Genomic DNA, 26,756 nt, shown 5'->3' with positions numbered 1-26,756 from the left:
AATTTTCACCGCGGCACGAATCTCTTCTTTGTTATCTTTTCACATTAGAATAATTATCTCTCAGTGGACGGAAAGATGCAGCTTCTCAATGGATCTTCCATCTCGTTCCCTTTTCTCCGACTTCGCTACTTTTTGCCGGCCGTCAAATTTTAAGGAGCCAAAATGCCCAAAGAATAACAGCTGATTACACATGAGAAAGACGCGAAATGAGATTGCGCGCGAAAAATATTGCGCGATCGGCTCCGTGTCGCTTTCGGCCGCATTTAGCGATGAGGGGATGCGGTGTGTCCTAGATTCGGCCGAGCCTGCTCCAGCGAGTCGTTCAACCCTCGGCCTAGATTCGCCTCGCGTTGACGTCACTCACTATTCCACACGCAGGTGCTCGCGGCTCTGTATTAGTCGTCGATATCACGTTTACACGTGCGGCCCAGCATTCACACACACATACAGAGGCATTCATAAATACGCAAACACACATACACACCATACATATGCATGCACGACTACGTCATCCCCGTGCAGTCTCAGAACTCGAGACACCACCAGAGTGTGATGCGCGAACCAGGGCGCATTGTCCTCATCAGGTCGTATTATGCAACTTCTCCCTCGATTCACATCGTCCCTTTTTTTTCCCGCCTCTCTGTCTTGCATCTGTTCTCCTTCAAGTTATTTTTTTTTTTTGCCACACGGCCAGATTCGCCGGTACTGCTTTATACACATTCGTGTGCTTCGTTATGACAAGTGTAATTACGTCATTTTTAGATAGAGACCGATTACGCGCCGAAAGTCTGTGTTGACTTTGACTCGAAGCTGCTATTACATTGATGCAAGAAAGACTCGTATTTTTTTTTATCAAGTAAAGTTAAAATAATTTTGAATAGTAATTTTTATATATTATATAATCGAAATTAATCATAATTATTACTTATTATATAATCACTGATTCCTCGATACATTTGTGCAGTTTATAAAAAAACTCTTCAATATAAAAAAAATCTCTCATTTCTTCAATTCTCTATTTAAGAAATTTATAAAGTAAACAAGAGAAAAATTTTTAATAAGGGAAACAACGAACTTTTTACATTTAAGTATTTCACTGTTCTTGAATCATAATTTAAATTATAATACAAACAGATGATTAGTATAATGCTCTTTTTTCTCGTTAATGATTAGTATAATGCTCTTTTTTTCTCGTTAGCTAATGTTAGTTAATTTTAAAACTACTATAAACTTGCATAGCATTCTTTCATTTCATTATTAATATATTATATAGTAATGATTTTCACGGAATAATAATATTACATGTTCTTATTATATTGGCGAACGTAGATAAATATATATAAACAGCGATGACGTTCATTTGTCGAGTTTATACGTCAAACAACGTTAATAATTTGCGATTTCAAGTGGCTAAGAGGAAAATGATTGATGATCGAAACGCAAATAAAATAGCTCTTTCGAGATTGCGTTTTTCTGCAATAAAAACGAAATGTTATTTTGAAGTTAGATTACACCTTTATTATAAGATCTTTCTCTCTCTGTTTTTCATAGAAGCAGAATATTACAAATGCAAATTTTTTACCGCTTGTTGAATGAAAATGACTACAGAATAATAAATACAAAATAATTGGTTTGGTTAGGTTTTGGTTATTGATGCTACATTTTTATCCTGCAACTTCATTATACATATAACAAGCGAGATTATATTAATTAAATTGATTAACACATGTAATTAATTATATACTCTGTATTCTGATAGAAGAAAATAAAGCGATTTCCGCGAGTTATAGAGATTTCATGAATATTACACGTGTGTATCAGGATTTTGCATAAAGCTGTTTAATGACAACAATGATAATGAACTCAAAATGACTTGTAACACTGTTAATCCGATAATATTCCGATATTACCTTACAATCACACATATATTTTTATAAAAGTTTCTCTCGCAAAATTCGAATTTTATTTGTTTTTCTCTTTCAGCTCACAGGTTTCCTTCAACAACCTATTCCATACAGCAGCATGTCGGAGGTCCGAAAGTACGTTGTCGCCAGATGGGATCCCGCATATAAGAACTGTCTCAGCATCGTTTTGCCGGATGGATCGCTGCTCCTACAAGCCAGCAACGCTTACACGAGGGACCAGTGGTATCACTCGATATTATGGAAAGTACGTTAAAAAAGTAATGCTATTTCTTACTCGAATTATTTGCATTGATATACTTGTATAGAGCGTATTACATTTTTTTTATTACAAATTATATTTATTAAAATAAGATGTTATGCGCGAATAAGCTGTCGCACGCATTAAAATTAGATTGATATAAATTTTAAATCTTTTTTTAAATCTTATATTTGCCGTTGTTTGTTTATTGCATTGATAGCGATAATGGATAAAAATGAAAAAAAATTAATTTTGATTTCTCAATAATTTTGTTTTTAAATTGTAACATTTTAAGCGAACAGAGCAACGTGTTTGCGCATCGTTCGATTTTTATTCTTTTTCGGACGCAGGACAATCGATGTTATTCATGCGAATGCACAAATGCTGATGTCAAATATTTTTTTCAATATCGGTTCTCCCTCGGATATTGGTCGGCGATAAAACGCGAGCAAACACGATCATTATTAACAACCGACAATATATATAAGCCCTGAAACAGGAGGAAGTGATAACGTCGTGTAAGGCGAACGTTCTCGCTCGTCCTCGAGGCATCAAATCCCCCCAAATACGTCAATATTTTATAGCAGTTGCGACGAACGGTATAATATCCCACCGGGAAGTTAATCAGCGGCTTATCTCGTCGCGGCTTTTGCGACGAGTAAATCGTAGCGGTTCAGATCGATCATAATGATTGATTGAATTTGATTGTTTACCGTGTCGTATACCCATTGGAAATATTGTTTATACATTGACAGTTGGATGTCGTCGACTTCTGCGAGATCGATTTTATTCCAAGAGAGACCAGCTTTATCCCAGTTTTCATAGCACGAAAGATGTATTACACAATGTTTCATTTAAATTTGAGTTAATCCTTAATGCGCGAATTTTTTAATTAATTATTATTTGTTGAAATTAAAATCACTTAACATTATTCCAAGAGAGACCAGCTTTGTGTTTTATCCCAGTTTTCATATAGACACGAGCGATGTATTACACGATGTTTCACATCTAAATTTGAGTTAATTCTTAATACGCGAATTATTTCATTAATTATTATTTGTTGAAATTAAAATCGCTGTAACATGACAGGTATGAAAGAGTTAAGATTTCTACTTGTTTTCCCATATTCATTTAAATATCATTTCGTTCTTATATAATAATATAATTATCACGCATCTCTCCTCTCTGGAGACTTTCTCGCTCCAAAACTTTATTAAGAAATTCGTCATTAAACAAGCCGAACTTGTGGTAAGTAAAGTCGAAAGTCGATTCGTTTGTTCGTTCACAGAAGAGCATCTTCAAGTACCAACATCTGGTGTCCATGAGCACACGGGAAGAGGTGATACTGCGCGAGTTGCGCACCATGGTCGACTTCGCCCTGTGGACGCCGCTCCAGGACGAGAGGGTGGCGGGCGCCCCGTTGGAAGCGGTCGCTAAACTCCTGGAGGAGCCCAGCTCGACGGATCAGCCCGACACGGATGCGAAGATCGAAGGGAACGTTCGTGATCGCAGGAGCTGGGCGGAGGCCGTTCTCTCCGTTGTGGCACCGCTTCTGGAAAAGGCTGCCCCGCCGGCGGCTCTTGCGAGAGCGCTCGCCAGACTGGCGCAGCAGCATCCGCGATCGCAGCTGGTCCCGATGCTCGGTCCTGCGATCACGAGATGCCTCAAGCACACCGTTGACTTTGGCAAGTCGCCGGACATGAGGAAGTTGCTGCAGGTAAGCGATCGAAGAGTCGACGATATCACTGTATATTTACGTCTGGCGTACGTTAGTTTAATTTACAGGTTTGATTATATATAGTGTCGAGTTTAGATCGAGAATCTCTCTCGTGTTCGCTTCATTTTATACAGAGTTTAAAAAACTAACAGCTCGTTCATTAATATACGTAGTTTATTAATATATTTTTTACTTAAAATGACCTCCCGAATAAACAGTCAAACTTTTTTTATACTTGAAGAGCATCCTGTATATCGTCAGTATAAGAAATAATATATAAGAAAAGAAGAAACAAACAAACGCTTGCTATTCCAATAATTTTAATTCTTCGGGCGATTTTCAAATCATTTTGCAGTCGTAATGTTGCCTTGCATAGGTCTTCGTCGCAGCTCTGTACGAGAACAACGACGGCGAGCAGGCGATCAGAGATTATATCTTGTCGGTTCACGGACTGAGTAGCGATTGCCCGCACCCAAGGGTGCTTCCCAATCTCGTGTCCATCTGTGTCGCGGCTATATTCCACAGGCAAGTCTCGTCCGTCATCGTTACAGAGGAAAATCATAACTCGAAACTCCGAGCCAATGCCATCGATTTTGCTTGCAGGTTCGAAGTGTCGAGTCGCATGTCATCAAACGAGGACAAGCCGCCGTTGCAGTGCTACTTGCTCGTCTTGAACATTGCGTAAGTGTTGCATAAGCAAACACTCGTATTCCTGTGCGTTCAATTATTTATCATTTTGAATTCGTCGGCTTTAAATTTGTCTCTTCTATCGAGAAATGGCGTTTCAGATCGGAGTACTCGGACTGGCGTCCGGGTCTCGGGGCACTCTTGCAGCCTGTTCCGTTCCCAGAGGAGGCTCTGGCCGTGAGAGAAGTGCAGGAATCCGTGCTGATGTGCGTGATGCAGCGACTGGCGAAAGATCCGAGGTGCACGGTGCATCGTGTTCTGCTGCCGGTTCGAGAACCGCGTCCTGGTTGGATCCACATCGCCGCCCCGTCCAGCCCAGCCTGTCCGGATCGCGGAGAACTGTTCGGCGAGATGGTGAGTGATTCTTTCCAATTTATTAATTTTTTTCGTTATATCTCGCGTATCGTTTATTAATGTCGTTTGACAGTAGCGCTCTGAAGTATAAAAACATACGGATTTTTCAGCTTTAAAAGTTTGATTAACCCTTCTGTCAATGAACAGATACCCGAGTAAGCAGCTTTAAATGTTAAAAAATGTGTCGGAAATTTTCTTTGCCCGAAATAAAATACAAAGGGCCTTTGTATATTCAGAAAAAATTAATTAACTTCTAAAATATGATGGAAAAGAATATCTTCGCTGCTCAGCAGCTGTTATAAAGAAATTATCGCGGTGTCGAAAACACGCAGTTAGTACCCGGATATCTATACATTGAAAGATGAAAAATTGCGCATTGACAGAAGTTAATTTAATCGGTTATAAAAAATAATTACATCCATAAAGATCTCTTCGGACGCGCACATGCGGACAGTTTCGTTGATCTTAAATCTTTAATAAGACCATCAGAAACCTCACAAAGTGTACAGAAAGACACACACCCGACGTTTATATATCTTTCCCTCTTTACGATCTCGTATAAAACGTTCGTCTCGCGCGTTTTATACATTTGGGTCACACTTGGTGAGAGAGATATAAATATCTCTAGCGGCAAATAGGGAGACGCGGATGGATATGCAATTATCTGCGCTTATCGGCACCGGCAACGGCAACCGAATTTATCCGCACGTGAAATGATTGTGGCGCATTCAGTGTATCGTAATCTCGCGAGCCAGGCGTCTCGAATCACGACCTCCCTCCGGGCCTCCGCGCGATAACACCGCAATAAGATTTGGTGTTGAGAAACAATTCATCTCGAGCAAATAGAGAGCGGCGCGATTATTCCCACGCGACTCGATCAGAGAGGTACATCTAAATATTCATCGAATCGGTCTCTCTTGAGGCCACGCGTGCGCTCGCGCGCGGTTTCAATCGAGACCTGTGTATTGACAGCATCCATTCCAATCTCTCGAATATATAACTCGCGAAACTGAATCGTCACCGCCGCGCGGAATTAATGAGGTCTGGCGGATGATCGTGGCAAAAGTGAATGGAACACAGGAAGCGAATTTCATTGCGATGGATAAATCCTATCGGATAAATTTTACTCTCGCGGTTACACCTGATTTTGTCATCGAGAAATTTTGACAGGAAGAAAAAGAGAAGAATAAAAAAAGAGAACTGTTTCGTCTATTTTTTTTCCCTCTCCCCCAAAAATATTGCACAACGTGTAAATAATTAAAACGCGATACTTTCGCGACAGCTGACGACTCTGCTGGCGTGTTGCTGTCGGCGAAAGAGGTTCATTGCGTCCCTGCTGAAGCAGGCGGGCGATGATTGCATTTTACTGGCGGTGCGAGGCTGCGACGCCGCGCAAGAGGCTCTTTGCTTGATGCTGGAGTGGCGTTTGCTGGCGAACGAGGAGGCGAGGCTCCAGATAGTCAACGCGCTCGAGTCTACGGAATCCGGGAAGGAGCGTTACGCCGCTCTCTGCCAGAGGCAGAAGAATCTGCAGGAACTGGTAAGGGACGTCGCGAATCGTTTATTCCGGTAGACGACGCGGAAAATTGCGCAATTTTGCGCCTTGCTTTTTTTTTCTCTCTCGAAGACGCGACGATAAAGCCCGTTAGCCCTTTTATCACGCGCGTTTGATCTCGTTCTTGCCAGCAACAAAAGGGCGGACCGCGTAAATTGACGTTGCCGGTACGAGCGACCGACGCCGACGTCGCCCTTCTTCTGGGCGGTCGTGCCCTCGGTAATCTCGAGTGCCTCAGCCTAGCCTTCACCTCCGTGACGTCCGCGTGCGCGGAACAGCTGATCAAGCTGCCGGCGCTGCGATATCTGAATCTATGGGCCACGCAATTCGGCGACGCTGGCCTACAGATGATCAGCGAGCATCTGCAAAAGCTGCAGGTGCTGAATCTCTGCGAGACGCCCGTATCTGACAAAGGCATCTCTACGTTGGCCTGTGAGTATTTTGATTTCGAGGTTCGAAGAATTCTGTAACAATCTAAATCGCTTCTCGAGATTGGAAAAAAAATATTATAATTAATAATTAAAAAATTAATAATTAATAGTTTCAAAGTGTGAAGTAAAGCTTACAATTACTTTTGAAAAATGTCAATCGACTATATAAGTTTTATCTTATCTATCAAAGACCAAGAGTTGTATATCGAGAAGATGATTGATTCTAGACATGCGATAGATTGTAGGTAAATATCAAGGATACGAACACATTATATCACGTGCGATGTAAAAGATGTAAAAATGTTGGATTATATGTATATCTTGCTAATATTAAATCTGAATTAATATATACATATTTTCTTTCTCCGAGGTCTGCTTTATTTTGATGAAATTTTCGGATCAATCATTTGCAAAAAAATGCTTTGCCACTTTGTTGCAGCATTAACCAGCCTAAGGAAGCTGAATTTAAATAGCACAAAGCTGTCGGCCCAGACGTTCGAGTCGCTGAAGAAGCGATTGCCGGCTCTGCAAGAATTTGACGTTCGATACACGGAGGCCTGGTGACCCGAGGTTACGTCCAGCAGCTCACCCATCGATGGTAGCGATCGTCGTGACATGAAAACGAAGAAACAACGCTAAGGTGCTTTTAAGCTTGTCGTTCGGGGAAGACAATTCGAGAGACTGCCGACACGAAGTGACATTATTATCGTTCGTATTTTCAGTGTTAATCAATTTGATATAATATCGAACGCGATAAGTTTGTTCGTCCCGCTTCGACTTTGCTAGCTCGCGACCTGGCAAAACGATGGACCCATTGTCGGCGAAACTCTACAAGAGAGGACGAACGAAGTCTCTTATTATCCTTTATCGCATCTTCGACGATGTTTATACTTGTACGGTTTAACCGCGATCGACGATCCGTTCTTTCCAGAGGGCGATAAGAATACGGGCGATGGATCGATGAGTGTATCAATGAAAATCCATTAACGCGTTTATTAACGCATCTTCCTTTCATTTTCGATAGATGTTATTTATTCGAAAAAAAAATATTAGACAATAGATCTTCCTCCAGAGTCTCGAATCAGCGAGTCGATTCGACGATGCCATCGCGAGGAACATTAATTTAGAGACGTTCCTTCCGCGTCGTCGGAGACTACATTTTTCAGGGACATTCCAGCGTCGCAAATTTAAGACGTCAGTTTCCACGAAGGCGCACATTCGTTTGAATAAGCGAAGAGTGTCATTTGCATAAAATGCGAGTCTGAACGGAAGACACGCGAGGAGACATGTAATCGTGTCGAAGAAGCGATCCTTAGAATATGAGTCGTTTGCACGGTAAATTGTCGGAATATCATTCAAAAATGGCAAAGGGATTATTTGCGCACTAATATTGTGCACATACATACACATACACACAATAATAACGCGATTGTCTCGACGTTTCTCATTGAAAACGATCCGCGTTTAACGATCCTTTGCATTTTACACAAGTCTGAAGGTCGAGCATCAACTTTAACGGTAATTTCAACAAGTCCTCCACCTAGTTCTAGAAAAGCGAGTTGTTTTTATTCGTATTTTTACGTCGAGAAATGTTAAAAGCGCAACGCGATATCTATCTTTTTTTTATATTCGCGTACGTCATTTTTTTAGTGTTATTATTTTTGATAGAAATTAAGAGTATCGCTATCCGATTTTACTTTATCAAACACGCATGTCGCATACGTGTTCACCACTTGCGCTAATAAAGTTGGTAATCGTTTAGATTCGTCACGTCGCGAGAAGACTTTCTGTCAACGGAGTGTGATGCTGGTAAAAAAAATAGACGCTATTGTTGATGCATAGTTTCATATAATGAAAAACCACACAATTTTTCCTACAAGCTGACTTCTCTTAGTGTGCAGACAAGAAAAATCGTTGGACGGTTTATCAAATCATCATCCACACATATATATATATAGAGTCGAGATTGATTGTAAGCGTCCTGTCAGCGAAGATTACAATAATGATGATGATGATGATGATAATGATGATCTTCCACGATCTTGGAAACAAAGACTGCTCCCAATCGAGTGTCAGAGCGTTGCTGGGATCGCAGCCGCCAAATCGACCCTCTTGTCGAGAAGTGTCCTTTCGCGAGGGACACTCTCGATTAACTCCTTTCCGTTCGAGGCGTGCCCAACTGCCTTAATCAGCGAGTTCTGAGCGACCACTGCCACAACGCGCGCGACCGCAATTTTACTCTAGAAAAAAAAAGAAGAAGAAAAAGCGCTCGCGCGCGAAGCTTCGCGTTTCGTCGTGTAAAGGCGAAACTTCGAGTCGCGGACGACGCGGAGTCGCACTCGTGCATTTCGTTCCCTAGTGTAAATAGATAAGTAGACAATTAAGGAAACGTTTTCCCTCTCCTGTTTCTCCTCCGATTATTAATACAATTTTATGCGTAGATTTTAATAATTTATTCTCTAGCTAGAACCTTTCTCGTATATATATGTATATGTATATACATATATATACACACATACATATATATAAAATATAATATTATATATATGTCGCACGATCCAATTCTCGTATTAGCGCGAACACGCGTTTAGGGGATGATCGATATCTCGAATTTAGAGCGCGGATTAGGAAGAAGAGAGAAAGAGGGTAGCCCTTCGAAGGGTGACAGGATAGAAGGCCGTCACGATAGACGGCGATTCGACAATTTCGCAATTTCTCGTCTCGAAATTATTGTAAAAGCCGCAAGGGAACAAGCATTGTAAGAAGACTGTTTACGTCAATTTCAATAAGGATCATTAAATTAGGGAGAGAGTTACACGATCGCTCGAGTTAATTTCTCTCAGCGTCACGTCTGTCTGAGCGAAGCAAATAAATTCGAATTTAATACCTTACAGCATCCGTTCTGTCACGCCTCTTTCGTTGGTTTCTCACACACCTCAGCCAGTGAAATCTCTCTGCGGTTTTCTGCGTTGGTCTTTGGCTCTCTCGTCAAGCGATATACGGTTTCTTTAAATTTTATTCTCCAATCATCCTCGCATGTAATTCTGTAGCCGTTGACGGTGAAAAATCTGTAAAACATACTCTATTAGATGTGTTACGAGAATGTGTGTGATCGCAGTTTCAGCGTTAAATTATTAATATCTTTCTTTGACATTTTCATACGAATAAAGTGTTTAATCGAAGAACGTCGCACGTCTTAAATTATCTCGTTACTAACCTTTTTCAATTATCTTTTCCAAACATTAATATATATGAAGTTTAATATACTCTTTTTTTTTCATAATTTCATGTTATATCGATGTGCTGCACACTTTGGAAAGTGAAATGATTAATAATGAATAACGGTGCCATGGAAATATATTTTTACGACGATTACTTTATTTCGTTCTATTATTAAAGTACGAAAATAGCTATTACGAAAGTTGCATTTCTTAGAGAAATAAAAAGAATTGCAATGATTAAAATCATTATGATTTTATACATTTCAGTTTATGATATATATTAATCTCGCGACTCCGTACTTCCCTAATCTGTATAAAGTACGTACGTTTCATTTTAAAATAACATTGAGATTGAGATATAATTGCTTGAATAATTATTCTCGATACGATAAAAATTGATTAATAGATTAAATAAAAGAAATATATTCATCATATATTATATGGAATATTAAATATCTGTGTTACACACAAAATGCCTATACATATATCTAAGAAATATACAAAATTTCTCATAAAGAATTTATGCAAATTTATGCAAATTAAGTTTATTTAAACGCGCCAAAGATACGACAATTTAATGATTGATTATAGTAAATTATAATTCGCATAGATATGACTTCGTGATTATTTCAGAATTAAAATTACGGAGATTTAAACTTTCTCTTGATCCTCCTGCACTTTTTTTGACTCATTGTTTTCACCGAAAGTCTGTTTTAGAAATCGTAATTCATTCGTTGTACTACTTGTTGTTGTTGTTGTTGGTTAGCTATTCCAACTTCAACTTCTTTCTTTAGATGATCAGGTAATTCGTCCCATATGGATTGAGGCACAGTTTCTGAAAATGATATTTAGTTTCTTAGCTATACATATACAAACATCAATTATAATTATTTTGAAACATTCTGCAATCTTTCGTGGCATTTATTTCTTAAGTGCGTGTGTATGGTGACTATTACATCTCTATTATATTTACTACAATGAGAAAAAAAATTTACTACATCTGCTTTAAAAATTAAAAAAATATTTTTAAAAAATTTCTTTAAATAATAAATTTCTAAAATTGTCGATCTCGATGTTTTATAGCATATTTTATAGAAATTGTTCACAGGATTGCTCGTTTTACCTGCACACTTGTACAATAAATCGGACCAGGTGATCTCCATTTGGGAGAAGCAGTAAACACCTAGTTTACCGCCCTGCAAAGTCGAATCGAACAGATTTCCGGAATCGGTTACAAGCTGCGAACCCTGATACAGCCAGAATCTGATCAGGCCGATCTTCGGCCTGTGCAACAAATGCCATCTGTACGACATTCTTTGCTGGTAGCCCATTTTCTTTGGATCTGTCCAGAGAATCTTCACCTGATTGGGCGTATCATTTTTGTGCCAGAGGCTGTTTCTGAGCATCTCGCCTGGTCCGGTTTCGGATTGAACGAGCTTCAGTACAATCCCAGGATCGGCTTCGGCACGGAATGGCGTTGGCATCCAATAGACTTGGCCGGCTCTCTTCCAGGAAACAATGTAGAAATGTCGATTATCCTGATAGGAAAAGACGAAGCCTACGAAATCGTCGTCGTAGTCTTTATCATCGATGTAAAAGGTCCCTTCGAAGTCGACACCATTAAAAACATCTGGCCCTTGACGTAAACAGAGAGATGGATGAAAAGAATTTACGAAAGCGCAAGTAATTTTATGTAAAATTAATTAGTAATTAATTAGAAATTTTCGAATACATTCGTTAAATTTAAAGAAATAATGTAAAGTTTATCGGAAAAGAAACATTTTTATAAAGTTTGCAAAATACGAGTATCTATTTTTTTTATATATATTTTATGACAATAAACTTACCTATAGCGATTCCAGGATCGCTGTTGAGAAGCTGTTTAATTTCAGCCCCATCATTATGAATTTCCCATACAGGATCCATCTGCGAGGTACCGAACGGATCGAGGGCAATGGTCGTGTATCTCCGGAAGTCTGTTGTCCATATTAAACTATTGTTGGGACAGTTATCGCGGGTGTTGATAACCGTATCGTTATCGTTGTCATTCCAACATATATCGCCGATACCGTCGTCTGCAAAATATAAGTAACAGATTACATATCAATCATAACGCACTGTATTAAATGGAATCAGTAAAAATGTCAATGATAAAGTAACAAGATTTCATTGAAGATCAGTATTTTAGTGCAAACATTCACACTTTGCTCTTTCGTCTTATGTTTCACTAATTAGTAAGATTTCAAAAATTAATAATTACCACTAATTATTCTCTATTAAATTTTACCGTGTAATACTTATAATTGAAACTACTGCTTATCAGTACTAATAGTTTATAAATTCGATTAATATTTTTGACAGTTATCAGCTGATTTCTGTCAAAAAATATTAATGGCGGAAAAGGTATTATAACTTAATATTTATAATTATTTTTTAATTAATATTATATTATAATTCATATTTGAATTAATATTTTAATTTTTATAAAATATTTCATAACATATTTTATAACATATTTAATAGTTATCAGGTGATTTCTGTAAAAAAATATTATTTGAGTTTAAAGTATTATAACATATTATTTACAACATATTACTGTTTTAATTTTTATAACATGTTATTACTATGAAATTTAATTATCAAATTAACGCTTTAATCAACTAATTTTTGTCAAAAAATATTAATAAAGCGTTAATTTGCTAATTAAATTTCATAGTAATAATATGTTATCAAAATTAAAACAATAATATGTTGTAAATAATATGTTATAATACTTTATTCACCACGCTGCACATCTCGCATGAGTCTGAGCAGCGGTATCGCCAAACGCAGCTCATACATCTACCATGGTGCGCGTCTCGCGCGGGACTGAAGATTGACGATCAGTCTTGCAATCGCAATCTCTCGAATTGGCCCGCCGAGCCGAGCCGAGCCGAGCCGAGCCGAGCTTAGCCGAGCCGAGCCGAGCCGAGCTTAGCCGAGCCGAGCTCCGAGCTCGCACGTACGCCGCGACCTCCATCATTGTGACTTTGGTCTTGGCGTGCTGCGCGTCTCGTTACTGGCAGTCTTGCATCAGTACTACTGTTTCTAGTTTCTAGAAGTATTTTCGGTTGCTCGCGATCGACGTTTGCGTGCTCATCACCGGTTCGCGACAGTACGAGTGTTTAGTGTTTTTACGTGCTTAATTATCGTATAAATCGTGTAGCGACATCGTGATTGCGTCGCACGGGCGAATACGTGTGTGAAGTTGGTCACACACGACACGTATCCATTATACGGGCGGATCGAATTACCGTTGCTCTTTCGACGCGAATTTCCGGAGTTTTTTAGCGTTGTCGATCCGCGATTTCTACGTCGTTGAATTGTGAAATATAAAACATAGCGAAATACAAGTGCCCATTTCTTGGAACATCGGCGACTCCTGACCTAACCTAACCTAACCTGAGTGCGTCGCGGGGGAGTCGCCGCATCATCGTCGTTCGATTGAGGCCCTCCGATAAGTGGGCCTGGAAAAAAGCGGCGACGCGAAAACAGAGCATCGGTTTTATTTGCACGCGAATAAGCTCTCGCGAATCTCGCGTTTTATCGAAATGCGTCGAAAATGTGATATTTAAAATGCGGGCGTCGCCGCGCGTCGCGAACGAAAAAAAAGTAACGCGAGTGCAAGTGTTTCGAAGCTTCTACGAGGAAAAGGCCCGGGGTGGCATCGGGCATCGACGAAGCAACCATGCGGTAAGCAGATTATAATTAATAAATTTAGATCTAAAAGAATAATTTAAATGTTTAATAATTTTCATGACGTAATTTTATTAATAAATATATTTTACTGTACGAATAAGTTTCATTGCGCATTATTGGCCTTTTCAAATATTTAATTATTTTTAAAACTATTTTATATACTTATAATTTGTGTTTTGTATATGTTGTAGATGTAGATCAACGCTTTGTACTATAGAGCTCCGCTGCTGCGCATCGTATCGGTGAGTGTATTGCATGTATATACATATATAATTATCTGTATATGAAAATTAATCACCAGAAATTAACTAGAACGCAATTCCGAAAAAAAGAGTTAAGAAATTATATGTTAACTTCATATAAAAAAAGATTTAAGAAATTATATGTTAACTTTTGCATTAGAACAATGAATTTTATAATTAAAAAAAAAAAAAACTAAAATTATATGACAAACAAATAAGTGTTAAATATTTTCGTTTTTTTTATTCATGTACATTTACATATTCATGAATACGATTAAAACTTTCTGGCGATTATTTCTGTGTTATATATATTAAAATATACAAATATTGTGCTATTATGAAATGGCTCACTTTAGAAACAAAATAATTTCGCAAATGTTTGGCCCCGAAAAAACATAATACAATATTTAAATATATACTGAAAAATTTAAAATAAAACAAAATAGTTTCGTATAAAAGAGTTATGTAGAAGATCAAATCTCCAAGAATGCTGTCTAAGAAAGTTTAAAATCTCAATCAAATTTAAGAGAGAAATATTTTTATTTAATAAATAAGTAATTTTTAGGTAATTAATAATTAATTAAAAATAAATTTGTTTTTTAAACTTTTTTAATGATTTGAAATATTTTACAATCAAAGTTGATTTTTATTTTATTCTCCGCTCAAAAATGCGTAATTTTTTCGATATTTTTGTAACATAATTTATTGAAATCGAAGTTTGCTTGAACTAAATATGAAGTTTTTGTACAATTTTAGAATTTATTTTCAATCTAGAAAATATTTATCTTATTGTTAGTGAGAGATCCACATTTTACCTACCGAAAAAGACAGAATTATCAAATGTTCTAATTCGTAATACTTTGCAATAATTTTTGTGAGAAATAAATCCGTGATCGTAATTTTTTGATATATCTCTATTTTTTGATATATCTATCATTCGCAGATTAGAAATTTTTTTAAAATGAAGACCTATAATTATATATATATTAATATATAATTTGCAGATGAAGTTATTATTATTAACAAAAACCGAATTTTATTGAACAGATTATTCAGAATTTTGTTATTATCTTTTTATCGTTAACGATAAAATGATATGCGTCTTTGTTTTGAGAAACACTTAAATGCTATTTTTACTTTTTTTATTTTGTTACCGATTTTATTTCGAATATATATCAGTATTTCTTTATTGATGATAAGCCAAATCTTTTACTAAATCGTTCAGTGCGTTGCTAATATCGATTTTTCGTCACTAAACTATTGAAATGATTAGACACACAATTCATTATTTTAATTCATACTTTTACGATAAATTTATATTACGAATGTTTTATAATTTATATGTTTATTCGATCAATTTCTATACATCAATATGGAACTGTTATTGATAGCTTGATCGTACACAGTTAATAAACAAAAATTGATTTTAGAAATAAGATAAATAAAAAATAAAATTGAAACATGATATTCTTAATTGAAAAGTTAACTTGCATACAAAACTGAACTATTTTGCATTATAGAACTAGTTCGCATATTATACTTAGCGCATTAATTTTTTTAATTATGCGGACAGAAAAAGTATTTAAGCAATTAAGCAACTATAGAAATAGCTCAATATGTGCAATGTCGAAATCTATAATATCTATTACGAAACACAAACATTTTTGTCTCTGTGACAAAATACGTGTAGATATTCTTCTTGATATATCTATACATATATTCTGAAATTATATATTCCGAAAAGAAAAATAAATAGAAGCGAAGGAATTTACTATAATGTAGTAGACTACAGTGTCGTATACATTGATGTTTTGTGGGAAATTTTATTCTTTTTTTACATAAACTAGAACAACACAAGCGCCATTCCTCGATTTTATATAAAAAGAATGATATACTTTTATATAAAGTTTGTTTAAGCTTGATTAATATTTTTTGACAGAAATCAGCTGATAACTGTCAAAAAATATTAATCGAGTTTAAAGTACTGTAATGATATTTTTATTTCAACCATATTATTTTATAATTTTTATTACATAGTATTATTTAAAAATTTAATTAACATATTAACGTTTTAAACAGCTGATTTCTGTCAAAAAATATTAATAAAGCGTTAATGTGCTAATTAAATTTTAAGATAATAATATGTTATAAAATGTAAAATAGTAATATGTTTTAAATAATATGTTATAGTTCTTTTAACTCGATTAATATTTTTGACTGTTATCAGCTGATTTCTGTCATAAAATATTATTCGAGTTTAAAGTATTATAACATATTATTTACAACATTATTATTATAATTTCTATAACATATTTTAATTTTAAAATTTAATTAGCAAATTAACATTTTAATCAGCTGATTTCTGTCAGAAAATATTAATCGAGTTTAAATAAACTTTGTATTATTTTTTTAAAAATACCATTCTTTTTAATATATAAAAGCGAAGTATGGCACGCGCATAGCGCGTTTGTGTTGTTCTAATCCCTTTCTAAAAAAGGCATGTTAAGTTGATTCTCGCAAGTATTTTTTGCCTCTTTTTCGCGATGTTGATTAGCTGCCTCAATTTGCGTTGTGCGTTATATTCATAACATCGAGAGATTGTCATTGCGACAGTTAGCAGTTTGACAGTTTGTCCAAAATAAAATAAAATAAAATAATATGTTTTAAATAATACGTTTTAGGTCCGATTGCACCAACGTTATTTTGGCTTTAAGCGGGACTTAAATACGTGTCTATCTTTTTCTCTTTCTAAATAAATAAAGACAAACATATATTTAAGTCTCGCTTAAAATCAAAATAACGTTGGTGCAATCGGACCTTAATACTTTAAATTTGATTAATATTTTTGACAGTTATGATCTGATTTCTGTCAAAAAATATTAATCCCGGACAAAGTATATATTATAAGTATATATATTATATTACTTACAACATATTATTATAATTAAAATAATAATATTTTGTAAGTAATATAATATGTTATAAAACTTTATCCGCGATTAATATTTTTTGACAGAAATCAGCTGATAACTGTCAAAAATATTAATCGAGTTTAAAGTATATAATATATTATTTAAAACATAATATATTATTTTATTTTATTTTACTTTGGACAAACTGTCAAACTATTAACCTTTGCGATGACAGCTTGATGATACAAATATAACGCACAATGCAAATCGAGACAGCCAATGAGCATTTCAGAAAAGCGACAACAATAAACTTTGATATGTGAGTATCGACTTTACATGCCTTTTTTAGAAAAGGGAGACCTTTTAATCAAAGTACCGATAAAGTGAGGAGAGCGCAAAGGAAATTAAAAAAAAGATCGAGAAAAGAAAGTCAATGCTCGAAACTACACGTTATAATCGCGTATATGAGTAAAATTGAATGAAATACATTTGTGTGAGTAAGAAACTGGAGCTATATATCGCGATAAGAAAGTCGGCGACTCGGACAAGTAATATGATACCTCAATCGGTCGAGCTGCGTTCGCTCGAGCGTGCCTTTTAAAAATAAAGCGAGAAAGATGCGAAGAGGAGAAATAGAGAGAAGAATATATAGAAAAGACTTTCTTCTAATATCTTTTTCTTATTCTCTTCGCGTCCTTCTCACTTTATCTCTACTGTTTTTTAAAAGGCACGCTTGAATGAACATCGTTCGGCTTTATATACACACACACATTTATTTCATTCTTTAGTTACGCACGCGATTATAATGTCATGTAATTCCGAACATTTTCTACAAGTGTGTGTGAATTTAGGAAATAAATGTGATTCATCATTTATGTCCTTTTTGAATTTTTGACAATAGCGTTATAATTGACATATATTAATATTAATCCGCGCGCTAATAATTTTAATTAATTTTTCATTATTTATTGCGAAGATCGCAAAACAATAGAGAGTCCTTTTCTAATAGGTTTATCTTCTTTTACCTCTGTACCATGAGTGAGTGATTTTATTACCGCATATTCTGTACATATACAATTTTTCTATATAAATTATTCATTTTTATTATATACTAGAACAACACAAGTGCGTTCCATTTCTCGATTTTATATAAAAAAGAATGATATTTTTATATGAAGTTTATTTAAACTTGATTAATATTTTTTGACAGAAATATTAATAAAGCGTTAATTTGCTAATTAAATTTTAAAATAATAATAGGTTATAAAAATTAAAGTAGCAATATATTGTAAATAATATGTCATAATGCCTTATCTGCGATTAATATTTTTTGACAGAAATCAGCTGATAACTGTCAAAAATATTAATCGAGTTTAAGGTATTATAACATATTATTTTAATTTTTATAACATATTCTTATTTTAAAAATAAATTAGCAAATTAACGTTTTAATCAGCTGATTTCTGTTAAAAAATATTACTAAAGCGTTAATTTGCTAATTAAATTTCAAAGTAATAACATGTTATAAACATTATAATAGTAATATGTTGTAAATAATATGTTATAATACTTTATCATCGATTAATATTTTTTGACAGAAATCAGCTGATAACTGTCAAAAAATATTAACCGAGTTTAAAGTACCTAATTTCTATCAAAAAATATTAATACATCTTTTCGTCAATAAAATCGTAATTAGTCTCGATATTGTGATTATCTCGATTATCAAAAGATTCTTGTAGAAAGTTCTATTTTTTTGTTTGCACTTTCTGTTTTAGATTTAAATACTGAATTTTTATCCATTGCATAATTAATTAATATATATTTTTTTATGCATTGATTGCAATGCATGCATAAAAATATGTGAATTAAATATGCAATGAATAAAAATTTAGTATTTAAATCTTTAACAGAAAGTGCGAACAAAAAATTGAATTTTCTACAAGATTTTTTTGATAATCGAGATAATCACAACATCGAGACTAATTGCGATTTTATTAACTAAAAGATTTATTAATATTTTTTGATAGAAATTAGTTACTTTAAAGCTTTAAACTCGGTTAATATTTTTGACAGTGATCAGCTGTTTTCTGTCAAAAAATATTAATCAAGGATAAAGTATGATAACATATTATTTACAACATATATTACTATTTTAATTTTTATTATATATTTTAAAATTTAATTAGCAAATTAACGCTTTAATCGGCTGATTTCTGTCAAAAAATATTAATCGGGTAACAAACTTTAAATTATTTTTTAAAAATATTCTCTTTAATATAAAATTAAAGACTGGTGCGCGCGTAGCGATTTTCTACAAGAATCTTGTGTTGTTCTAGTTATTTAAAATTGTATATATTTTTTGTATTCTTTTGTTTTCTTGCCAATTAATAATAATCGATTTCTTATACAATAGATATACATAATTATCGTTGTATTAAAATTAAGAAAAAATTTCAAATATTGATTTTGCGAATTTTTTTTCAGTGATTGATATAATAAGTATATATATTCTGCTCTTTAACGTAGTAAAATCACGTTATACTGTTTTTAATTACAAGGCAAAATTTGTTATACTTACGATTAATGTCACGCTGATCCGGATTGTACACGTAAGGACAGTTATCGATCTCGTTTCGTATACCATCGCCGTCTATGTCGTCGTCGCATTCGTCGCCGATGCCATCGTGGTCGACATCGTTCTGTCCGGAATTCGGCACGTTCGGACAATTGTCCTTGTCGTCCTGGACACCGTCCCTGTCGCGATCCGCGTTGGTGTCGCAGACGTTCCCGACACCGTCGCCGTCATTGTCTGCCTGGTCAGGATTGCTGATGGCCGGACAATTGTCGCAGGCGTCGCCGATGCCATCCGAATCGCTGTCGCGCTGATTAGGATTTTTTACCTTGGGACAATTGTCGTGGGCATCGAGGATACCTGACGGAGTATAAGTACATGATGTGGCGCGCATCATTCGCGCGTTGCGTATCCATAACTATCAGTCAATCATTTTTTAATGGAGAAAAAATATGGAATGCCTCTCTCGCTCTCTCTCTTTAATCCACAGAAACTTGTAATTTTTTTTTTAATGTTAAAAATTGCACATTGCGATAATAATTACCGTCGTTGTCGAGATCGTCGTCGCACGCATCGCCTACTCCGTCGCGATCGAGATCTTCCTGATAATGATTGTACTGCAACGGACAATTGTCGCACACGTCGCCGATTTTGTCATTGTCCGTGTCCAGCTGATTCGGATTATATTGATACACACAATTGTCGAGTTCATCCAATACGCCGTCATTATCGGTGTCGTTATCGCAAGCATCGCCAACCCCGTCCTCATCGATGTCCTCCTGTCCGGTGTTCGGCACTGTTAGACAATTGTCGGCATGACAGCGATTGTCATGACAGCGCAGAGCCCTATCCGGGATACCGTCGCTGTCGCTGTCAGGACCGCAAATAAATCCATTTCCGGCCCAACCGACACGACACTGCAAAAAGTGTATCAAAATATCTTTAATATTTTTTTTTAATCGGTAAAATTAGATAAAATATGATGAGAAAGAAGTAATCTTCGCACAGCAGGCGGTCTTTTCTAATCTTAAATCTATAAAATATAACTAAGTAAATAAAAAAATGGAAATTCTGCATGTTTAGATAAGAATTACAAGTATGAAAAATTTAGAAAAAAAGATACATCTTTTAAAGTTAATTTAATCTTTTAAAACTAATTTTCCTATCTTTCGAATTTGTTTTATTAAATATATACATTTTAATTGTAAAAATATCCTTTGTAAAATTTTACTACATTCTCGCTTCCGTTTGAATACAATTATTTTTAGAAGTTTATTAATCCCATACATATAAATTTCAATCTGTCGTTACATAATTTTCTTTAGGTAATATAAAAACGACATTTACCTTGCACGAGTATTCGTTAGTATACACGGCGATGCAATAGGCATTGACATCACAGACTGTTATCATATCCGGGCAGAGATCTTGCTGAAGATGACATCCCACTGTTTGATTACCGATGTAGCCGCCTTTACAGGGACCGCATCTATAGGATCCCTTTAGGAATAACGAGCAACACAGTTAAAATATATGACAAAAAATATAAATAAATTATTTGGTTCTCTGTAAATCATAATTTAAAATCCCTCAAAAATGTCTCACCTGCGTGTTGATACACTCCGAATAGGGGTGGCATCCGCCGTTGTTGGTGTCGCATTCGTTTATATCCTGACAGATCTGTTTTTGCTTTCTGGCCATCTCGACACCGACACCTTCCGTCATCGGTCCGGTGTAACCTGTCGGGCATCTGTCACATCTGTATCCGGGATGGAGATTGATGCACCGTACTCCGGGATGACAGGGTCGACTCAGCTCGCATTCGTTCTCGGCCTGGCAGACCGTGCCGTTACCCACATATCCCAGTGGACACGGACCGCATCTATATTATGTTTGAAGTTGATTAAAAAACAGAACGTACTCAATTAGCTCTTTGTTCCTCGTTTAATCGAAAAAATATAAAATAAAAGAAAAAAATTGCGAAGCTAAAGAGAGACGTGAAGATTTAATTATATCATTTTGATCATTTCTTTCTCTCTCTTTTCCTGTACGCGCTAAAAATTTATTAATTTGCATTTCAATAATAAGATTCTTAAAATGAGCTTCGGTGTTCATTCTTTCAAAAAGAATTTGTATAAATTGATATAAGTAGAACTTTGAATATATAACTATGCGTCGCTGATGTTTACTTGAAATACGGAGGACTGTAAGTCGGATAGCACTTGACTTCCGGATGACAGGGATGAGTTTCGCAAGGGTTTCTATGCCTGTCGCATCTTTCGCCATCGCCGATGTATCCGCTTGGACATCTACCGCATCTAGAAACGAGAATTATACTTGAATGTAACGTTCGACTTCATGATATATTCATTATACAAGATACATGCTGTCTTAGATTTTTTTTAAAGTCTCGTTTCTATATATTTTAATTTTATTTTGTGTGGTAACTTTACTTGTATCCGTCGCTGACATCGTAGCACCGCACTCCCTGGTAGCACGGCCGGTCGAGGCAGCTGATGACGTTGGTGAGTTTGGTGCAGGCCTGTCCATTTCCGGTATAACCGCGGATGCAGGGGCCGCACTGGGGTCCCCTCGGGGTGTCGCGGCAATCGACGCCGGGGTAGCATGGTGAAGGATCGCACGTGAGCAGCAGTGATGGCACTACGGGAATTACCGGGATCACGGCTCGAATGACGAATGAGTGAATTTGCCAATTTTTTTTCGGAATATTTTCGGTCTCCGGTCTCCCATACGCGTCCGTCGAGTGGGCCCAGCACGGGCCCCGGAAAATTATGCGATGCCCCAGCGTGTCGTACGTGCACGTGCAAGTGGTGTATGTGTGTATGGGTGTATTTTTAATAAACGAGATCGATGCAGGATCGAAGTCGTGAATCTTTTGCGCATTCTCGATTTGCTTAGAATAGAGACATTGCGAGGATGCAATCATAAAGCTGTCTAATTTTAATTTAATTTCTGTCGATAGATATAGAAGTCGAACAGATAAATATCGAGAAGCGAATGTGTCATTTCACGAGAGAGTAAGAATTTTCTATAATTATATTGCAATGAGATTTTTTGAAAAAAAAAATTATATTGAGCGATTCTTTTGCGAGTGCAAGCATCGTGTTTTAAACGCTCCTGCTAATTGCCCACACGTCGAAATAGATATTTAAATGAAAATGTATGTTGTGGACTGCGCAGCACAAGAATACAAGAGTCACAACAAAGTTGAATTTTTTTTCTAACAACAGGCATTTATTGCGTTGTAAGATTCCTTGGTACAACTAGTTGCATATAAATAGATATTTCTGTTGACAACTGTCGCACGTACAGATTAAATTCGAGAGTGTCAAGGACGCGAGAGTGATAGACAGATAAAATCATTTAATTGATATTACGGTGAGATTTTTGGCTAGCTTCTAAGTTAAGAGAACTGTTATTTTCGAGCACGTGTCCTTTCAATACGACCGAACGTCACTCACCGATGGGTGTACGACACGCCGAGCCGTTTTCAATCATTTGACGAAGCTGTCGAGTTTCCTCTCTCTGTAAAACGGAAGAGAATGAATCGTATAAGTTTTTTGAGTTTTGCAAATTTTCTTAAATAATGAATAATGAATAACGTTGGTGTATCTTTTTACAAAGTATCCTAATAATGAAACATAAATTTAAATTTTATATCGTAATAATAATTTTTCATTTCTATCATTTAAATTTAATTCTAAATTTAATTTCTATAATTATTTTTTCGAAGCCAAATAATAAAGAGAGAGAGAGAAAGAGAGAGAGTGAACATATAAAATGTTTGATTAATTTTAATTTAATATTATTGATAATATTATTATTTTATAAACGCGCATAGAATACACAGCATATACAGTATACAGCAAAGATATTAATTTAAAATCTAAGGATTAATCTTATACTCACATTAAGTTCCAGTTCCCTCCAGAGTTTCCTGGTGGCGTTGATTAATTCGTTCAAGGCTTTCACGATTCGATCGTCGGTCTGGCAGACTGGAAAAACATTTTTCGTGAGATGCGTTAAATTTCGAACAGTGTTAATCAATTTAACGTCCGCTTAAATCTCACTCACCTCTCTCATCCAGAGTCTGGATTCCAATGTCGCCTCTTCTAGGCGGTCTCTTGAGAGGTGTCAACATGTCTTTGTCATCCGGATTGTATATGTTGGATACTCCTGTACGATCTGGACTTCGACCAGGTCGTTTAAAATTATTGGGAGATCCACCAGATTCTATTTGCGATTTCTCAGGACGTTTATTAGTAGATCGATGCCCTTTGTTAGTTAACGGTGAAGACTCGTCTGGATAGTCAAGATCGTCCGTCTCCTTTGATTCTCCAGATTTATTGGGGCCATGTTGATTCGAGCCATTGGGTCCCGTTCCCGATGGATGCGGTTTCTTCGATTGTTTAGTGGGGCGATGTTTCGTAGTAGAAGGCAATGGTTGCGAAGTAAACGGTGAAGAGGAAGATTCATTGTCCGTTTCAATCGATTGGTCAGGTTGTGAAGAAGAGCCGTTCGGATCATATGGATCCGGCTTATTATAGCTTCCTGGATGTCGCGGATCCTTTTTCTTTTGTCGATCGCGATCGTTCGGACGACCACGATGATCCTTTTTATCTAAAGGTTTCTTGTCATCCGGATGATAATTGGGACGTTTTGTGTCAATGGATGGCGTAGAATTATCCGATGTACCCGATTCGTCGCTATCGTCGGTCCCGTCAGATTTATCTGTAGGATTAGTTTTCGTCTCGAATATCGAAGGCTGCTTCATATCAATTAGATTATCGGGACAATCTTCCTTCTTCAGCGCCTCGATGATGTTGGACTTATATACTTTCGCCCGGCATTTTCGTTCTCTGAACTAAAAGAATTTCAGCGTGCTTATTAACGAATTAATATTAAGTTTAATCGAATAAATTTTAATCACCGGTTAAATGAATTGTCAATTAAATAAGCGAGAATATTTATGAATTGAAAATTTTATATGATACATATAAAATAATATTTTTAATGCTGTTAAATATTTATTTTAAAATTTATGAAAATATATAGAAATCTAGTCAGTAAATTGCGACAGGAATTGAAAGAAATCGTAGAATGATATAAAGTCGGGATAACAGAAATATGGCACGAATCATTCATTGAAACGAATTCAATTCATTCGAGCAGTCAGGGATCGTTGTGTCTGGGTTGGGTAAACCGACCAGGTGTACATAACAGAAGCAGAAACTAGCTTAGACTACCATATTTGGAAAGACGTCGTCCCACGTTTGCGGACGTCATGGACAACAACGTAAATAAGAAATCGTCGTGCAATCGTAAAAGCGGGGAAGATAGCGACAGCAGAAAATAATATCGAGCAGTACGAGAAGTAAAAAAAAAATCGAGAAGCGATTTCAAACGAACATACATATATACATTTTTTTATTATTTTAATTTCCTCGGCAAGCATAAATAAAATGAGCGAAATTAAAGCAGAAAAATAACTATATATCATATTATCTAAGAATATTGGTCGAAATATTTTAAACTCTTACCACTTCCACGAACGGGCTGTCTTCGGTCTCGGCTATGTCACGGAAGGTCTTCTTGAGCGGTATAGAGCCTTCGTAGTTGCAATCGACGTATACGTCCACGCGGGGATTCAATTGCACCTGATGCACCAGGATAATCAGGCTCTTCAGAGGTGTGTTCACCGCCAGGGAGTCCACGTTGACGTGCGCTGCGCTACGTCGGCCACTCTCGTCGAGACTCTCGAGAATAACTGGAACGACGAGTGTCAGCGTTTTGTGATATGTAAAGAATCTGGGAAAATCGTGATCCGAAAGAAGTGTCGGCTCACCGCGTTTTGTTCGTCGATCGAGTATGAGTAGCATTTTGGTTTTCGTCCGTTTATACTTTACGGCCAATATAGTCTCGATCGAATTGCTCGAGCCGGATTTCTTCTTAACTCTTATGTTGGACAAGGCGATAATAAAATCATCTTCGTACCACACATCTTGCAGGCTCGCAGTTAAGTCTGTCGAGTCAAAATAAAAAGACGGTATAAGTAGAAGAATGTATAAATAATATCACCGTTGAATAATGAATGTTGCAATTAATGGATTTAATATTATAATTAATATTGAATAAAAATTAAATTAAAATCAATATTGATTAATAGAAGGACATCTCGATTTTCATTTATTTGCCGAATTGTTGATACAGTATAAACAGAAGTTGAGTGACCAATTGGTCACCGATCTCACGTTGCTACCAAGTTTCTTGTAGCATCGCACCAGGAATGGTCTTTGATAGTGCAAAACGTGTCTAAATCGAAGAAAAGTAGTAGTAATAGTAATTGTGAATAGTGGTTCTACAAGAATCGATTTAGATTATTAAATAAATAATGAAAGAGAATATTAGGAAAAATATTTCATCATTGCGAATGTATAGTAATTAAAAAAAAGGAGAATGCGAATTTCAAGAGCTATGCAAGACACTTCGTTTTGACATTTAAACCCGAAAAATATTTTCCACTTTTTCAATAATTAAAATCCTTACCTTCGTCAGGTACGATGCTACCGTCGACGGCGTAGACAATTAATAGCCCGAGGATCAGGACGGTCAGGACTCGCATCCTGATGCGTTTTCCGATTCACTCTGCGCGAGTGAATCAGAGAATCAGATTTTCTGATGCGATAAAATTTTCAAGAAAAGGAGACAAAATTCGCGAAGGGAGAACGTTTTCTCGCTAAATTGTAGCTCCGTTAGGAGAGATAACGTCGATCTGTTATTATTTTTTTTAAAAATAAAAGTCACTGTCTCGTCTCGCGAAGGATTCTGATAGATACGACGGCACGCGCGGATACAGGAGGCACGGCCGCCGACTGAGGCGCGGATGCGTACCGTCCGCGACTTTATACGTCGCCCACGAATGCGGCTTTACGAACGAGATTTTGTGCGGTGCTACTTGCACCGATATATATCGAGCAGAGAAAATATCAATGAATTAGGATTACTAGGATTTATCACGGTCAATCGATAATACTGCATGTTATATTATTTCGAAAAGAAAGAGTGAAAGCGAAAGAGAGGGAAACTGTTTGACATAAAACCAGTTTTATGAATAAAAGATGTATAGAGGTAAATTAAAAT

At 36.1% G+C, this 26,756-nt stretch overlaps 2 protein-coding genes across 4 annotated transcripts in view; one reads left to right on the top strand and one right to left on the bottom strand.

The window, feature by feature from the left end:
* LOC145939799 (C-Maf-inducing protein) overlaps positions 1 to 9,803 on the top strand; it is a 35,169-nt gene extending 25,366 nt beyond the window's left edge. For all 3 annotated transcript variants that reach the window (XM_083044405.1, XM_083044404.1, XM_083044403.1), the window contains exons 3-10: positions 1,984 to 2,169; positions 3,452 to 3,880; positions 4,257 to 4,405; positions 4,484 to 4,561; positions 4,669 to 4,921; positions 6,204 to 6,461; positions 6,608 to 6,908; positions 7,347 to 9,803. In XM_083044405.1, coding sequence (XP_082900531.1) covers positions 1,984 to 2,169; positions 3,452 to 3,880; positions 4,257 to 4,405; positions 4,484 to 4,561; positions 4,669 to 4,921; positions 6,204 to 6,461; positions 6,608 to 6,908; positions 7,347 to 7,471 — 1,779 coding nt within the window. In that variant the 3' untranslated portion in view covers positions 7,472 to 9,803. The remainder of the gene's footprint in view (positions 1 to 1,983; positions 2,170 to 3,451; positions 3,881 to 4,256; positions 4,406 to 4,483; positions 4,562 to 4,668; positions 4,922 to 6,203; positions 6,462 to 6,607; positions 6,909 to 7,346) is intronic.
* Positions 9,804 to 10,657: 854 nt separating this feature from the next.
* Positions 10,658 to 26,513, bottom strand: Tsp (Thrombospondin). The gene is made up of 15 exons (XM_083044402.1): positions 26,163 to 26,513; positions 25,462 to 25,638; positions 25,157 to 25,383; positions 23,691 to 24,480; positions 23,526 to 23,611; positions 23,078 to 23,141; positions 22,049 to 22,256; positions 21,785 to 21,913; positions 21,201 to 21,477; positions 20,943 to 21,095; positions 20,140 to 20,512; positions 19,602 to 19,955; positions 11,976 to 12,203; positions 11,252 to 11,764; positions 10,658 to 10,963 (listed from the first exon to the last, which is right to left on the bottom strand). Exons 1-15 carry the CDS (start codon positions 26,236 to 26,238, stop codon positions 10,842 to 10,844), a joined length of 3,777 nt encoding a protein of 1,258 aa, XP_082900528.1. The 5' UTR covers positions 26,239 to 26,513; the 3' UTR covers positions 10,658 to 10,841.
* Between the last annotated feature and the right edge of the window lie 243 nt (positions 26,514 to 26,756).

The sequence above is a fragment of the Prenolepis imparis genome, unplaced genomic scaffold (genome assembly GCF_030444845.1).
Source record: "Prenolepis imparis isolate NDT839.2.m4 unplaced genomic scaffold, iyPreImpa1.0 SCAF_8, whole genome shotgun sequence".
Classification (NCBI taxonomy): domain Eukaryota; kingdom Metazoa; phylum Arthropoda; class Insecta; order Hymenoptera; family Formicidae; genus Prenolepis; species Prenolepis imparis.
Note: the sequence above shows the minus strand (reverse complement) of the source record. Positions and strands in the feature narration are given on the sequence as shown.